Raw genomic sequence first — 17,756 nt, 5'->3', positions numbered from 1 at the left:
ACAGCATTAACAACATTCTAAAAGTCAGAAACTGATTCAACTTGCAAGTGTTTATCCAACAGACATAATTAAATTTTTTTACAAACTTATTCGCCGCCCCACAGCATGCACAGCATAATTGCAAAGATGTTGAGTTATTACGTAAGTTCCAGGCCCGACGATTGGGACGCCTATTTACCTTATCTACAGTGTGCCTATAATTCGAAGGTTCATATTGTAACAGACTTGTCGCAATTTGAAGTGCTGTACGACAGGAAAATGCCCTCACCCATTGACGTTTTGATTCCTAATTTAGGACCGGAGTGTGTCGGTGAGGAAGTCTGGCAGAAGAATTAGGTAAGTTGGGAGCAATGTGCAAAAGACGAACACGAAGACGCTAGAACACCAGGAACAACCGAACAGACGCCTGGGAAGATTGACGCAATACCGCGTGGAGGAATGGGTGATGGTTACTAGTGTCTATTATTACTGATAGTGTTGTCTTGTGGACTGTGTGTTCTCGGAAGGAGGAAGAGGGTGATAGATTAACTTTGTTCTACTGGTGGCGAAACCCTAAGGACTTCCTGGGGAACTAGGATGGTCCTGCTGTTGCTGTACGTTTCCATGGGCAAGGCATGGCAGGTAGAGGTTGTTAAGCCTCTAGATAATATGTGATGTTATCGAGACAACCGGATGTGTGTCTCACTAGTTAAAAATGGACAGTAAAGACAGCAGTGGAGATCTGGGAAATTAGGAATGAGGTGCGTAGCTTGGAGGATGGCTTTTCGGAGTTATGTAAGGAGGCACAGGGGAATTATTTAGGAAGATAAAGGGTGAGTACCAGGAGTTGCAGTTCTCTTACAGTAAATGGTGCAGCAATTTGATGTGGCATAGACTCCACAAGCTGTTGGACGTCCTCTACAGAAATATTGAGCCATGCTGACGCTATAGGCGTCCATAATTGCGAAAGTGTTGCCGGTGCAGGATTATGTGCACCAACGGACCTCTCGATTAAGTCCTATGTCGGGGAATCTGGGCCGCCAGATCGCTCGCTCGAATTATCCAGTTTGTTCTTCAAACCGGTAGCGAACAATTTTGGCCCAGTGACATGGCGCACTGTCACCCATAAAAATTTCGTCGTTTATGGGAATCTGAAGTCCAAGAATGGCTGCAAAAAGGTCTCCAAGTAGCCGAACATAACTGCTTTCAGTCGATGTTCGGTAAAGTTGGGCCAGAGGACACAGTCGATTCCATGTAAACACAACCCACACCATTACGGAGCCACCACCAACGTGCACAGTGCCTTGTTGACGACTTGGCTCCATGACTTCGTGGTGTCTGCATCGCATTGGAGCCTAAGCGTCAACTCTTAACAACTGAAATCGGGATTCATCTGACCAGGCCACGCTTGTCTGCTGCCATAGCCCATCAACGTTAAATTTTGCCACACTGTCCTAACGGATAGGTTTGCTGTAAGTCGTACATTGATTTCTGTGGTTATTTCAAGCAGTGTTACTCGTCTGTTACACTGACAACTCTACGCAAACGCCACTGCTCTCGGTTGTTAAGTAAATGCCGTCGGCTACTTCGTAGTCCGTGGTGAGAGGTAATGTCTGCAATTTGGTAATTTGGCACGTTCTTGACACTGTGGATGTCAGAATATTAAATTACCTAACGATTTCCGAAATGGAAAGTCCCATGCGTCAAGTTCCAAGTGCCATTCCTCGTTCAAAGTCTGATAATTGTCGTCGTGCGGCCGCAATCACGTCGGAATGCTTTTCACATAAAACATACGAGTACCAATGGCAGCTCCGCCAATGTACTGCCCTTTTATGCCTTGTGAACTCAATACTACCGCCATCTGTACATGTTCATATAGTTATCCAATGACTTCTGTCACCTCAGTGTGTAACTACAATATCAGTTTCCAACCTTGACAAATTAAAGGCGAATAAGACTGTCAGAAAACAACACTCCAACACCGGATTCAAATGTATCAGAATGAGGATAAGAGCACATAGTTACTGGAGGATGATTCTGCAGTCTCCGTCCCTCAAATGGTTTGGTCTGAGTGGAATCCATAGGCATAAATTACCTCATTAGCAGTGGTCTAAAAAAGCGAAGTTGCCTGTAGAACATTGCTTCCATTAAATTCTTCTGACAAGTTTGATGCAGGCTGTCACGATTTCCTCTACTGCGTGACTGCCATATCACAGTAGCACTTATACCCTATATCTTCAGTTATATGTTACATATATTCCAACCTTTGTCTTCATCTGCATATTTTTGTCCTCTTCGGCTCCATCTACTATCGTGAAAATTATTCCTTAATGCCTTAGCATGTAGGCTATCATCCTGTCCCTTCTTTCAGGGTTTACCATACATTTCCGCAGATTCTGCTAAGAATTTCCTTATTTCAAATCTTATCAGTACACTCAGTAACTCTTTTGCTATACTACATTTCAAACGCTTCGGTTCTTTTTCTTAAGGATTTTTGTTCTTGAAATTTATTTACTGTGTTTCAACTACTGCTGCAGTTTTATCGACTTCCTCTGCAGAGCTACGAAAATGCGTATGTAAACTCACAGAGACGCATACCTCGCCTAGTATCTTTACCAAAATGTCATCCAGCGTCGTCTGCGATATTGATCTGCGTTGCCAGTGTCAGCCGCTATACTTCAGAAGACGATTTAAAGAGGCATAAAATTTAAACAAAAACGGGATACTTTATATTTGTACACACGCTAATTTCATTATACAGGAAAAGCGCTGCTCCTAGAAAGGCAGAGTAATCGCTATGTGGCTAGTAGTGGGCCTTGGAGTGAGGGGTGGCGACTGCGGCGTGTGCCGTCTTCAGGGCCGCTCCGTAGACTCCAGCGGCGGCAGCTGGGGGCAGCGCGTAGCCAGCAGCTCCTGTAATTCGTGCACAGCGACACTTGTTAATGGGTAACTGAAGAAATCATCTACTGAGTATCGCAGTAAGCCAAGGTGTCTCACACGTATTCGAATTGTACAATATCTGAACTTTTTCAGAGCAGTGTAAATACTTGTACTGACCGTAAGCCTGTATGGTTTGGACAGTATTACCACAAAGATCAAAACATTCTTACCTCTAATGATGATTTATATAAGATTTTTACAAAAAACTAAAATTTGTGGGTGGTTCTTAGCATAGATACGTACGATTCTTTTTTACATCCTAGCTATTAATTATTAAATTTTTTTGCAGCAGAATACCCGATTTTAAGATGTCAAAACTCATAAAATATTATAATTTTTGTTATTACGAAGCACAGAAACTATTTACTGCCATTTATTATTTATGTGAAACAGCTGTGTCTGTTGTTTTCCTTTTTCTTTAGTAGGTTTGAAAGCATAGAAGTTGTCATCCACAGGCACACAGCATGCTAATGGGTGTGTTACACGTCCACAGGTGTATCAGGTCATCATAAGGCACCATCTATACATGATGGAATATAGCTACAGCGCAACCACACTTTCATAAATAATAACAAATGCGAATAAACGTTTTTGTCGTTCGTAGTAAGAAATTTAGCATCTGACATGACCATGCCCTGCAGAACTATGGAGACAACAGGCATATTTTCACTTTGTCTCCTATCACAACGCTTGCCGAACCGAACCGGCGCGACACCTCCACGTGGCCCTCTCCCGGATTTTCAAGGTCCGAGGGGAAGATCGGGACACCGCCGCAACTGCGGTGCTCTTCGCGTTCCAAACCCTATCTCCCTGCTAGAGGATTCCAGGGAACTCGAACGCTCACGCAGAAAAGAAAACTCTTCCCCGATCTCCCGACGGCGTCTCCGGGTCCTTTTGGGTTACCCCGACCAACGCTTGCCCACAGACTGAAATTTTCCTTCATGTGTTACCGTAGCATGGAGGAAAATAAAATATGTCAGTTTAACCTCTACTGCCAGTAGACTTTTTCAGTGTGATGTCTGAGAAAGGCTGTTGGTAAAAGTGGCTAAATGTTACCTTCTGTTTCATGTGATGATATTTTGACAGAGTGCAGGAGAAAAAGTGATCATGGTGTCTTCAGATCCTCAGATAATACACAGTGAGGTGACAAAAGTCATGGGATAACGATATCCACATACACAAATGGCGGTAGTGTTGCGTACACAAGGTACAAAAGGGCAGTGCATTGGAGGAGCTGTCATTTGTACTCAAGTAATTCATGTGAAAAGGTTTCCGACGTGATTATGGCCGCAAGACAGGAATTAACAGGATCTGAGAGTGGAATGGTAGTTGAAGTTAGAGCGCATTCCATTTCGGAATACAGTATTTCGAGATCCACAGTGTCGACAGTGTGCTGAGAATACCAAATTTCATGCATTAACTCTTACAATGGACAATGACCGTGAGCAGCGGCGTTTGCACACATTTGTCAGTGCAAAGAGACAAGCAACATTGCCTGATATAACCGCAAAAATAAATGTGGGACGTAACACGAACGTTTTCGTTAGGAGAGTGCGGCGAAATTTGGTGCTAATGGGCTATGGTAGCGGAGGACCGACGTAAGTGCCTCTGCTAACAGCAGCACATCGCCTGAAATGCCGCTTCTGGACGCATGACCATATCGGTTGGATCATAGACGACTGGAAAACGTGGCTTGGTCAGATGAGTTCCAATTTCAGTTGGTGAGAGCTGACGTTAAGGTTCGAATGTGACGAAGCCATGGACCCACGTTGTCAACAAGGCATTGTGCATACTCGTGGTGCCTCCATAATAATGTGGGCTCTGTTTACATGGAATGGACCCGGTCCTCTGGTCTTACTGAACTGATCATTGACTGGAAATGGCTATGTTCAGCTACTCGGAGACCATTTGCAGCCACTTATGGACTTCATATTTCCAAACAACGATGGATTATTTATGGACGACAGTGCATCATGTCACCAGGCCACAATTGTTCAAAACTGAAGAACATTCTAGACAAACCGATCGAATGACTTGGCTACCGAGACGGCCCAACATGAATCCCTCGAACATTTACGGGACATAATCGAGAGGTCAAAAAAATGGTTCAGATGGCTCTGAGCACTATGGGACTTAACATCTGAGGTCATCAGTCCCATAGAACTCAGAACTACTTAAACCTAACTAACCTAAGGACATCAGACACATCCAAGCCCGAGGCAGGATCCAAACCTGCGACCGTAGCGGTCGCGCGGTTCCAGGCTGAAGCGCCTAGAACCGCTAAGCCACACAGGCCGGCTCGAGAGGTCAGTTCGTGTAGACAATACTGTAGATTTTCGGAGTTATGGACGGCTGTAGAGGCAGCATGGCTCACTTTTTCTGCAGGAGACTTCCAGTATTGTATGAAAATAAGCAGCTATTGAACTACTACTGGAATTTAGTTAGGTACATGATCCATAGATCATTTAAACGATTCTTTTATCGGAACGATATGGAACGAGTCAGATTACAGGATCTGTACGCATGATTCGCATTATTGGGTACATGCCATGTCGTGGTGCTCCAGTACGCCGGCGAAAACGAGATCCGACACGATATTAGGAGTTATCCCGTGACTTGTCACCTCAGTGTGTGTCTGTGGGGACTGCCACGTTATACAGCAGCAGATCTGGCAGTCGTTCTCTTCCAACCATGGAATCTCTTCAGGACGTCCAACTAGAAGAACTACAACTCACTAGCTCCTCTATCATAGTTGATAAGTTAGGACACTGTGAGTTAGGTGTATAAACAACCCATGAGTCACGCACCTATTTGTTCCTTAATCAATAAGCCATTTAGCTTGGACAATAGGGTGGACTCTTGCTTTCTCTCGTTTTGTAATGCTAGCAAAAACTGCCTCATAAGATCCATAATCACAAATGTTATATTGGCATTGTAGTAACGTATATAGCTGCACTCCATTGCATTAAAAGTCTTTTTTTTAAATTTGAGCATGTTTCTATTACACTACTGGCCATTAAAATTGCTACACCACGAACAAATGAAGATGATAAACGGCTATTCATTTGACAGATATATTATACTAAAACTGACATGGGATTACATTTTCACGCAATTTGGGTGCATAGATCCTGAGAAATCAGTACACAGAACAATCACCTCTGGCCGTAATAACGTCCTTGATACACCTGGGCATTGAGTCAAACAGAGCTTTGATGGCGTGTACAGGTACAGCTGCCCATGCAGCTTCAACACGATACCACAGTTCATCAAGAATAGTGACTGGCGTGTTGCGACAAGCCAGTTGCTCGGCCACCATTGACCAGACGTTTTCAATTGGTGAGAGATCTGGAGAATGTGCTGGCCAGGGCAGCAGTCGAACATTTTCTGATCCAGAAAGGCCCGTACAGGACCTACAACATGCGGTCGTGCATTATCCTGCTGAAATGTAGGGTTTTACAGGGATCGAACGAAGGGTAGAGCCACGGGTCGTAGCACATCTGAAATGTAATGTCCACTGTCCAAAGTGCCGTTAATGAGAACAAGAGGTGACCGAGACGTGTAACCAGTGGCACCCCATACCATCACTCCAGGTGATACGCTGGTATGGCGATGACGAATGCACGCTTCCAATGTGCGTTCACCGCGATATCGCCAAACACGGATGAGACCATCATGATGCTGTAAACAGAACCTGCATTCATCCGAAAAAATGACGTTTTGCCATTCGTGCACCCAGGTTCGTCGTTGAGTACACCATCACAGGCCTTCCTGTCTGTGCTGCAGCATCAAGGGTCACTGCAACCATTGTCTCCGAGCTGATAGTCCATGCTGCTGCAAACGGCGTCGAGCTATTCGTGGAGATGGTAGTTGTCTTGCAAACGTCCCCATCTGTTGACTCATGGATCGAGACGTGGCTGCACGATCCGTTACAGCCATGCGGATAAGATGCCTGTCATCTCGACTGCTAGTGATACGAGGCCATTGGGATCCAGCACGGCGTTCCGTATTACCCTCGTGAACCCACCGATTCCATATTCTGCTAACAGTCATTGGATCTCGATCAACGCGAGCAGCAATGTCGCGATACGATAAACCACAATCGCGATAGGCTACAATCCGACCTTTATCAAAGTCGGAAACGTGATGGTACGCATTTCTCCTCCTTAAGCGAGGCATCACAACAACGTTTCACCAGGCAAGGCCGGTCAACTGCTGTTTGTGTATGAGAAATCGGTTGGAAACTTTCCTCATGTCAGCAACTTGTAGGTGTCGCCACCGGAGCCAACCTTGTGTGAATGCTCTGAAAAGCTAATCATTTGGCTATCACAGCGTCTTCTTCCTGTCGGTTAAATTTCGCGTCTGTAGCACATCATCTTCGTGGTGTAGCAATTTTAATGGCCAGTAGTGCATTATAAAAGACTGTGCGTATCCTAGTGCAAGCTTCGCTATTACAAACCTGGAAGAGTAGCTCTAGAGGCAGCAGCGGCAGGGGCGACAGCTGCTCCGAGAGAAGAAGGCCCGGCGGGGACTCCGTCCTTGGAGACGACAGCGTTAAAACCGGCTTCAGGGGCGGCAGTGTACTGGACAATGCGGACGCTGCCGTCGGGCTCGACCAGGCTGTAGCTGCCCTCGACCACGTCGCCGCTGCGGCTCTCCTGCTGCTGCTTGGCATCGCCGGTCAGGGCGTCGCTGACGCTGTAGCTGAAGCTGTACTGCGGGTTGGGGTCGTAGTAGGCGTCGACGGCCTCGGCGGAGGACGCACCCAGGCGTCCCAGGCCGGCGTAACCGGGGGCGACGCTAGAGTAGCCGGTGGCCTGGCTAGAGTAGCCACCACCGACGCCGGGGTAGGTGCTTCCTAGGGCCCCACCGAGGAGAGTGGCTGATAGGCCGCCAGCAGGCAGTCTGGCCGCCGCTGCTGCTGTGATGCTACCTGCTGGACCTATTCGGCAGACGAGGGATTCATTGATGTGTGCTTCATTGTCATTTTGCACCTTAAGTTGCTTTCTGTTAATAGTAAGTCAATAAGTACAGGCCATATTTTACCGCTTCATGGGTATATTCCATGTAGTCAACAATGATATACCCTAACCACAGTGTTGTTCTAGTACTGTAGCTGTGTTGGCTTAATGAATACTTCAATTCGTAATGATTTCAGAGCATTTCATTATGAGCACCGAGGAAGGAATCAGGGGCGTGATTAGTTTTCTTTACTGAAGGGACTAAAGCTGTCAAAAATTATTCACAGATAGCAACTGCAGTATGGAGACAGCTGTCGTAATCAATGAAAAATTTACTAGTGTATAAATTCATTTAAAAGCAGATGTGTATCTAAGGTCGTAGGCTTCCACATCTTCTACGACCGTACCGTACAGCCTCCCCATCCATAACAGCCTCTTCAATTTGTACAGTGGCATCTCAGGTATGTGACGTCGGTAGACGCCAGATAACCGAAAATGACAGTATATAAAGGAAGACATTCATCAGTAAACAGCAATGAACCGCCTTGAAGAGACCGCAACAAGTCGATAGAAACGCCGTCAGTTCGTTGTTTTAATGGTTACAATGATGAGGCCCAATATCCAAAGTTATTTTATCCAAGATGTGTATCTGTCTGTAAGGCATATCCGTTTTGACAGGTAGGCCGCCCACTTTGAAAACAGTGTAGCAGTACACTTCCGCCAGCTGAAACATAGTGCAAGCTCTTAAGTTTTGTGATTGTAATGTAGCAATATTCTTTTTTTTCTCCACGTCTCTTGTGCTATGGCTCAGCTGTTCACTTAAGCAAAATATATTCTGCTGCCAAATCATTTTCATTTGTCGCGAAAGAAATGGAGAATTTTATAGTTGCCTCTTGTTCTGTTGCAATCACCGAACGGACACAAACTGAGGAACGAGCTTGCATTTGTAACTATCAGAAATACAAAATACATGTAAGTAACAAAATATTTACATTATCTAAATCATTTTGAAATCATTATTATACACTCCTGGAAATGGAAAAAAGAACACATTGACACCGGTGTGTCAGACCCACCATACTTGCTCCGGACACTGCGAGAGGGCTGTACAAGTGCCCGCATCTCGTGGTCGTGCGGTAGCGTTCTCGCTTCCCACGCCCGGGTTCCCGGGTTCGATTCCCGGCGGGGTCAGGGATTTTCTCTGCCTCGTGATGGCTGGGTGTTGTGTGCTGTCCTTAGGTTAGTTAGGTTTAAGTAGTTCTAAGTTCTAGGGGACTTATGACCACAGCAGTTGAGTCCCATAGTGCTCAGAGCCATTTGAACCATTTTTTGCTGTACAAGCAATGATCACACGCACGGCGCAGCGGACACACCAGGAACTGCTGTGTTGGCCGTCGAATGGCGCTAGCTGCGCAGCATTTGTGCACCGCCGCCGTCAGTGTCAGCCAGTTTGCCGTGGCATACGGAGCTCCATCGCAGTCTTTAACACTGGTAGCATGCCGCGACAGCGTGGACGTGAACCGTATGTGCAGTTGACGGACTTTGAGCGAGGGCGTATAGTGGGCATGCGGGAGGCCGGGTGGACGTACCGCCGAATTGCTCAACACGTGGGGCGTGAGGTCTCCACAGTACATCGATGTTGTCGCCAGTGGTCGGCGGAAGGTGCACGTGCCCGTCGACCTGGGACCGGACCGCAGCGACGCACGGATGCACGCCAAGACCGTAGGATCCTACGCAGTGCCGTAGGGGACCGCACCGCCACTTCCCAGCAAATTAGGGACACTGTTGCTCCTGGGGTATCGGCGAGGACCATTCGCAACCGCCTCCATGAAGCTGGGCTACGGTCCCGCACACCGTTAGGCCGTCTTCCGCTCACGCCCCAACATCGTGCAGCCCGCCTCCAGTGGTGTCGCGACAGGCGTGAATGGAGGGACGAATGAAGACGTGTCGTCTTCAGCGATGAGAGTCGCTTCTGCCTTGGTGCCAATGATGGTCGTATGCGTGTTTGGCGCCGTGCAGGTGAGCGCCACAATCAAGACTGCATACGACCGAGGCACACAGGGCCAACACCCGGCATCATGGTGTGGGGAGCGATCTCCTACACTGGCCGTACACCACTGGTGATCGTCGAGGGGACACTGAATAGTGCACGGTACATCCAAACCGTCATCGAACCCATCGTTCTACCATTCCTAGACCGGCAAGGGAACTTGCTGTTCCAACAGGACAATGCACGTCCGCATGTATCCCGTGCCACCCAACGTGCTCTAGAAGGTGTAAGTCAACTACCCTGGCCAGCAAGATCTCCGGATCTGTCCCCCATTGAGCATGTTTGGGACTGGATGAAGTGTCGTCTCACGCGGTCTGCACGTCCAGCACGAACGCTGGTCCAACTGAGGCGCCAGGTGGAAATGGCATGGCAAGCCGTTCTACAGGTCTACATCCAGCATCTCTACGATCGTCTCCATGGGAGAATAGCAGCCTGCATTGCTGCGAGAGGTGGATATACACTGTACTAGTGCCGACATTGTGCATGCTCTGTTGCCTGTGTCTATGTGCCTGTGGTTCTGTCAGTGTGATCATGTGATGTATCTGACCCCAGGAATGTGCCAATAAAGTTTCCCCTTCCTGGGACAATGAATTCACGGTGTTCTTATTTCAATTTCCAGGAGTGTATTTTACAATCTGTTAAAGCAATGAAAGAAGTGCGGAATGATACAGACAGGAATGTCAAGAAAGCTGAACGAAGGATTTGTGATGATTGTCATACCAGAATTCATCTTATTACATGTGAGTTGAACGTTAGCCATTGTTCAGCATTTGCAGTCGTCCATCGTTTTTCACTATCGCAGAATTTCATCTCGTCAGTTGCCATATCACATGGTGGACAGGTGTTTCGAAATGGTCGAAATACATTCCAGAAGATGGAGAAGAATATCTAAGTTGCATTGTAACCATTGATGACAAACGGTTCCGTAACTAACAACAGCCGAGTAAGTGGCGGAGCATGGTGTGGAAATATTCACTTTCACCTAGAGCAAAAAGTTCAAAAGCCCAGCTAATGCAGGATAGTTTTTGATGATTGTGTTTTGGAATATGAGTGGTCCATTGCTGATTCAGTGAGGTTAGAAATGTCAAGCAGTGAATAGTGACAGCTCTCGTGAGCTACTGCGAGATCTGAAACCCGAAATCGATACGAAGAGGAGAGGGTCGTTTTGAAAAGATGTAATTTTGCTTTAGGATGATGTCAGCCTCATACAGATGGAAAAACCATTGCATGAAAGATATTGGCTTTGATCTGCTGGAGCGCTCTCCACACAGTTCTATTTGGCTGATGAAGGAGCTCCTGCCCGAATGGAAATTTTCGGTGGATGACTAGGACGTAGGGATGATGCAAGAGTGCATGACGGCACAAACGAAACACATCCAAGACAGAACAAAGAAGCTTGTTAAGAGAGGAATCAAGTGCATAGAGGCTGCGGTAGGTGTTATTCGCAATGTTGCTTTCCCAGTAAAAAGTTCTTTTACGAGAAATTGCCTTTGCTTTCTGACTTGGCCTCGTGCTTGACAAGAGAATTTTTTGCAGTGCACTATCAAAAGCAACTGTGCACTGTCAGCGGTAGCACTTTCTCAGCAATTCTGACGTGAATGATTTGGTATGTACCCTATTCGGAAGCAAAAATTGGATGTTTACCATGCATTATCAGAGGAAATTACTGTCATAAGTATGAGCAGAGGAGGAGACTGCCTACAACATCAAGACTTTGGGGTGCAGTGTAATGGAGTTGAGTTGACAGACTGATGCCTATACAAAAATAAAATATTATTAGCAAACAGTTGCCGGCCGTGGTGGCCAAGCGGTTCTAGGCGCTTCAGTCCGGAATCGCGCTGCTGCTAGTCGCAGGTTCGAATCCTGCCACGGGCATGGATGTGTGTGATGTCCTTAGGTTAGTTAGGTTGAAGTAGTTCTGTCTAGGGGACTGATGACCTCAGATGTTAAGTCTCATGGTGCTCAGAGCCATTTGTACCATTTTTTGAGTACAAGGTTTGCGCTAGGTAAAAATCTAGTTCCAGTTATAAGCAATTGGAAACAACGTCAAGCTGTTGACTATCATAATAGAGTTTTATTATGCATATGTAGCATTGATGAAATTGACAACAAAAGTGAGAAAGACTTACAGCTCGACATATTGCCTAAGATCACGCACCTTACTACTCAGGTACAGAAAAATTATCCGAGAATAGTAAAATAATGGCTCATTGGATCCGTATTCAGGAGAGTGGTATTTCAAATTCCTGTCCAGCCAATCGATTAAGGCAAATCTCACGTGGTTGAACTGGAACGGTATGGTCGACTTCCTCCCCTATCCATTCCCAATCTGAACCTGTGCTCTGTAACGACATCACAGCGTTGAAGGGCCGTTAAACCCAAACGCTCTCTCTTCCTTGTAGCAAAATATGCTGAGCTTGAGCGCACGTTACCTGTGAATCCGAGTCCGGCGTTGTAAGGAAGGCCGCCTCGCAGGGCGGGAGCCGCCGAGTAGGAGACGGCAGGAGAGCCCAGGTAGCCCGCACTGGCCGCGCCCAGCAGCGCGCATGCGCACAACAGTACCTGCAACACCACAGACAGGGCATCTTTAAGGTCTATAAAAAAAATTCAGACACGGTCAAACTGCTGAATTTTGTACCATATGAAAATGAGTAGCTCTTGACCCGTCACTGGAATTTTGTTACTTACATGTTTCGTTGACTATTTGAACGATTCAGTTTACAGGATATGTATACATGATTAATATTTAAATTAATGAACACATTATATCCTCAGTCCTACTCATGCAACTACTTTTAAAAGCAAGCCATTTTTCCCTGGCTACCACTTTTTGAATTTGATGCTGTGCTTAATTACGTGCCATCCTCAAGGAAGAAACAGCCCTCGACATCAGTGTTTTTCATACTCACATCTATGTAAATGTACAAGGTGTTTCTTCCTAATGTATTCTGCGCCTCAAAACCGTCAATTTCTAAGCTTCAAGCTAATTCATTTATTAATGTAAGTGGACCGTTTTATCTCGCTATAACCTATTGGAAATCGACAGAATTATCCTGTATCGATGATCATAGCTGGTTCTTGATAAATATAGATTAGAGCCAAATTTTTACACAGTATTTTATGAACTTGCACAGACAATGAGAGTTATCTTACCGCTGGAATTTATACTTCATTCCACGTTCATGGAGTTATGAATTCTACTATGTCCTTTGTATGCAAGTGCTGACGAGCTTCGATTTGTCGAAGAGGTTCTACTGAAAATAAAAGGGGTTGAAACGGAGAGGAGAAAGTATTATCTTCAAATGTGCAAGACGTCACTGCAAGAATGAGTGAATTTAGAAGTCGCAGTATCTGGAAGTTGTAACAGACACGCGCGAAATAGTAGGTGACCCATGGTAATCCTGGCCGAGTAAAACTTTCCTTCATTAGTATTTGGTCAAGAAGGAGAGCTCAAATGGTTCCTTTAAATTCTTGATCTCCATACTTTGCGCAGATGATGCGGTTTAAATACCACACTTCTCTGCATTGTCTGATATGGTGAGCTCATGTGACGCTGTTGATAGTTTGGTGGGTATTGTATTGCGGTTTTGTTTGGTGGCCCCCTCTGCTGTTCAAGATGAGTGGGCTATGAGCTAGCCCCAGATTTTGCTTTCTCTTCTCTGTCCTAATCACATATTACAAACATGAAACTGCACTGTATAACACCGGTTACAGTCGTGGAGAAGAGACAGACGTAAGACACTTCATATCCTAGGAGCGAACCAGAACCATTTCCTTCTTATCGTCAGTAACATGTGTCAATGAAGGAAGTGGAGAAGTACTCTCGAGATTTCTGACATTACACATCAATATCTGATTTGAAGGCGAGTTACAAAACTGGGAAATACAAGACAGCATGAACCAATTCCAATTGAGCGCAGGAGACATCTCTCATGTCAGCTGGGTGAAATACATTATATTCTCGGTAATGTAGAGGTTTACAACATTCAGTAATATCATGTATGTATCCGATAGTAATCTTCTCCCACGTAAGTTGTAGTCTATTAGAGGTCAGGAAGGGTGCTACCTAGGAGAATGTTTATTTCACTGCACCGAACGTTAGACTCAGTAGTGATATCTGTAATATTATTTTCTACTTTAGCAAGAATTTTTTCAGTGTAAAGTAATCTTGAATGTATCGAAACACCAAGAAAAAGTTAATGCAGACTAATGAAATTTCAGGTCTACAGTTGTCTAGATAACGTATTTAACTGATTAATATTACAAGACCACAGGTTAGTGTAAGCGCAAGGTAAGACATTGGAACTGTGGAATGCCGGTATAGCAATAACCGGTGTAACCGCAAGAATGTTGAATACAAGCATGCAAAAGTGTACTCATTATGTTGTACAGGTGCCAGATGTCAGTTTGTGGGGTGGAGTTCCGGCCACCTGCATTTAGCCATGACTGGGCCGGTTAATGCTGGTTCTGGATGACATTGGAATCGTCATCCGATGATGTACCATATGTGCTCGATTAGAGAGAGATCTGGTGATCGAGCAGGCCAAGGCAATATTTCGACACTCTGAAGAACATGTTCGGTTATTGCAGCAGTATGTGGCCAAGCGTTATCCTATTAGAAAACACCCCCTGGAATGGTGTTCACGAATGGCAGAAACAACAAACTGAAGTACTGATATACAGTCAGGGTGTGTGGGATAACCACCAGAGCCTTCCCGCCGTCATACGAAATTACGTTACATACCATACCTCCAGGTGTAGGTCTAGTGTGTCAGTGTGTCTAGCAGTCAGACTGGTTGGTTGCAGGCCATTAACTGGCCTCCTTCTTACCAACACACGGCCATCACTGACACCGAAGCTGAACCAGCTTCCATCAGAAAACACAACAGCCCTCTATCCTGCCCTCCAAAGAGCTCTCACTTGACACCGCTGAAGTCGCAAATAGCGGTGGTTTGTAGTCAGTGGATGTACGCTACAGGGCGTCTGGCTCGGAGCTGTCCTTTAAGAAACTGATTTGTAACAGTTCGTTGTGTCACTGTGGTGCCAACTGCTGCTCAAATTGTTTCTGCAGATGCAGTACGTTTCGCAAGAGCCAAAGGCTGAACAAGATTGTCTTCCCTTCCTGTGGTGCCATGTGGCCGTCCGGAGCGCGGTCTTCTTACAATTGTACATTCTCGCGATCACCGCTGCCAGTAATCACGTACAGTGCCTACATTCCTGCTAAGTCTTTCTGCAGTATCGCTATCGCAGAAGAAACTTCCAGTTTCTCTTAGGCTTATTACTCGACGTTTTTCAAATTCAGTGAGGTGTCGATAATTCTCTCTCGGTCGCCTTAAAGGCGTTTTTGACTAATATCAACCCCAAGACGCCTGCTCCCAGAGGTAACTAAGGCTCATTAAAAGCAAACCTGGTCTGTATCCTCATAGTGGAACTATTAGTACCACGCTTGTGCGACTGGTGCGAAATTTGAATAGACATCACTTTTCAAATATAGAAACACGCCTACCAGTTTTCGTTTATGTCGCACAGTCACTTCTTGGTGCTGCGACCTTTTTTCCGCCATTTCATTTAGATCCGTCGAAGCTTATATTCTAAAATCGCGTTGTAACCGCTTTTTTAGGAGATGGGTAAAGTAACTCATAGATAGCACCTAATGAACAAGTAAGTGCAGCAGACTCACTAACATCTAAAACAGACGCTGAACACCCATAGGCATCTATGCACACCTGGCATACTGCTTCTCAATTTTGCGTTCGTAAGACCTCTCCCACGTTTCCGCAGGAAGCGTTTCATCAGCCTAGAGCCTTTCTGGATAGTTTTGAACCGAGGAGAGTGGAAGAGCCTGTTTAACCTTGTACGTCGTCCCATGAGAGTGCAGAGCGCCATAGTGCTTTGGTTCTGGCTGTGGACATATCTATATTATCGAGGAACGGAATTTAAAGCTCCATCTATCCACTCAAATTTCCATTTTATGTGGTTGCTCTAAATAAATTAAATCGAATGGTGCGATATTTCCTTCGACAGGGACAGGACCAATTTGCATCCATAGCAGTGTCCACTTAGAAGGAAGGAAGGAAACATTTAGAGTTATTTGCGTCACTGATGACAGCGTCACCAGAGACAGAACGTATACGGTAGACTGAGGAAGCATGGGGAATGGAATAGGCGGTGTTCTGAGCAAAGCAACCATCCTGGCATTTTCCATAAGCGATTTAAGAAAACGACAGGAAACCCAAATCTAAATCTCTATGGGGTTTAAACCTCTCTCCTCCCAAATGCGAGTCCAGTAACTTATCACCAAGCTACCTTGTTCAGTTTCTCTAATTCTAGTTTTAGCTATGTTTCTGATAATATCTTCGTCGACTGAACTTCAGACATTAGACCCTAATCTTCCTCATTTTCCTTCCTTTCGCTCTGTGACACCTTATGTCTGCGTGTACAGTCAAAACCTTTGCACCCCGTCACCTCACCTGGTGAGCCATGTCAGCTGGTTGAGTTGGTCAGACGGCTGGTGTCAGCAGCGGCCGGCAGCTGTTACATAGTGACGCAGCGCCCTTCACCTCTTCCAGTCCCCGCTGGACATCGCTAACGGGCAGGTCGGTCCACGGTGACGCAATACATGGCAGGTGGAATTTGGTTTCGCCGCATCTTCCACGCCTCGAAACTTCTCGCAAAGCCCGGGGCCCGGTCTCGTTCTCGTCTGCAGTCTTTGGAAGGGGAGGCGAACTTGAGAGTTCACTACGGTACTGAAAGTTAGGAGAGTAGTGTTCCTCATGGCTATTGCGGAAATGGTAGTCATAGGTGTAATTCAGTTACAGGCACGTCATGCAATACTGTATCGCCCCATACAGGCATACGTACACTGGTTGGACAAAAATGTGGAAATACCAAAAACACAATACATTACCAAACCTAATACGCTCTAGGAAAATCGTTGGCATTTAAAACAGCTTCCAGTGGTCTCTAAGTGGATAAATGCGGGTCTTGTATGGTTTTCAAGAGCATCTTACACCATAATAATGGCGTGTGACGAGGGCCTCCCTTCGGGTAGACAGCTCGCCTGGTGCAAGTCTTTCGATTTGACGTCACTTCGGCGACTTGCGCGTTGATGGGAATGAAATGATGATGATTAGGACAACACCCAGTCCCTGAGCGGAGAAAATCTCCGACCCAACCGGGAATCGAATGCGGGCACTTAGGATTGACAGTCTGTCACGCTGACCACTCAGTTACCGGGGGCGGACATCTTACACCATCCTTCCTGCAAAATAAAGGCAGGTTCAAGTAACAATGATGGAAGTGGTTAGCGACCTCGTACGCTTCTGTACAAAGGAGACCGCTAACGCTCAATAATACTGAGATCTTCCTTCATCCACGTGCTCACAAAACCAGTCCTTGGCGATGCGATCTGTGTGAACAAGTACCTTTTCTCTTGAAACACAGCATCACCCTTGGGGAACAAACATCATCTTACGATGTCATGGGCGTGAGTGGCCAGAATGGTCACATAGTCGTAATGCAAAGTAATCAAGTATGGCTGCCCAAATCATCACCGAACATCCGCTATCTCCGACCAATTGACATTCTTCCATTGCTCCATAGTCCAGCTTTTATGTCTCTGGTACCACGTTTCCTGTTACAGACTTCTGTATCTCTGATATGATATACTGCTTCTGGTAATCCCTTCGTGTCCTTTTGGTGTTGAGAGGGATCGCGAGTTCTACATTTACTTATGTGGTGACTGCTGTAGCTGTCATCCTACTGTTTTTCATCACAATTCTCTTCAATGACCGACCGTCACGATCACACAGGACACACTTAGGTCC

General features: G+C 45.9%; 1 protein-coding gene across 1 annotated transcript; it reads right to left on the bottom strand.

Moving 5' to 3' along the window:
• Positions 1–2,782: 2,782 nt before the first annotated feature.
• LOC124592660 (cuticle protein 7-like) lies at positions 2,783–16,412 on the bottom strand. Its single transcript, XM_047131863.1, has 4 exons — positions 16,401–16,412; positions 12,363–12,492; positions 7,379–7,861; positions 2,783–2,892 (listed from the first exon to the last, which is right to left on the bottom strand). The coding sequence occupies exons 1-4, from the start codon at positions 16,410–16,412 to the stop codon at positions 2,783–2,785; spliced, it is 735 nt and encodes a 244-aa protein (XP_046987819.1).
• Between the last annotated feature and the right edge of the window lie 1,344 nt (positions 16,413–17,756).

Source organism: Schistocerca americana, chromosome 1 (assembly GCF_021461395.2).
Source record: "Schistocerca americana isolate TAMUIC-IGC-003095 chromosome 1, iqSchAmer2.1, whole genome shotgun sequence".
Classification (NCBI taxonomy): domain Eukaryota; kingdom Metazoa; phylum Arthropoda; class Insecta; order Orthoptera; family Acrididae; genus Schistocerca; species Schistocerca americana.
The sequence above is the reverse complement of the archived record's forward strand: the minus strand, read 5'-3'. Positions and strand labels throughout refer to the sequence as shown.

Coding starts and splice junctions, on each gene's coding strand:
- LOC124592660 (XM_047131863.1), bottom strand. Junction 7,862..12,362: donor CGCCGGACTCGGATTCACAG/GTAACGTGCGCT, acceptor TCTGCCGAATAG/GTCCAGCAGGTAGCATCACA. Junction 2,893..7,378: donor CTCTAGAGCTACTCTTCCAG/GTTTGTAATAGC, acceptor CACGAATTACAG/GAGCTGCTGGCTACGCGCTG.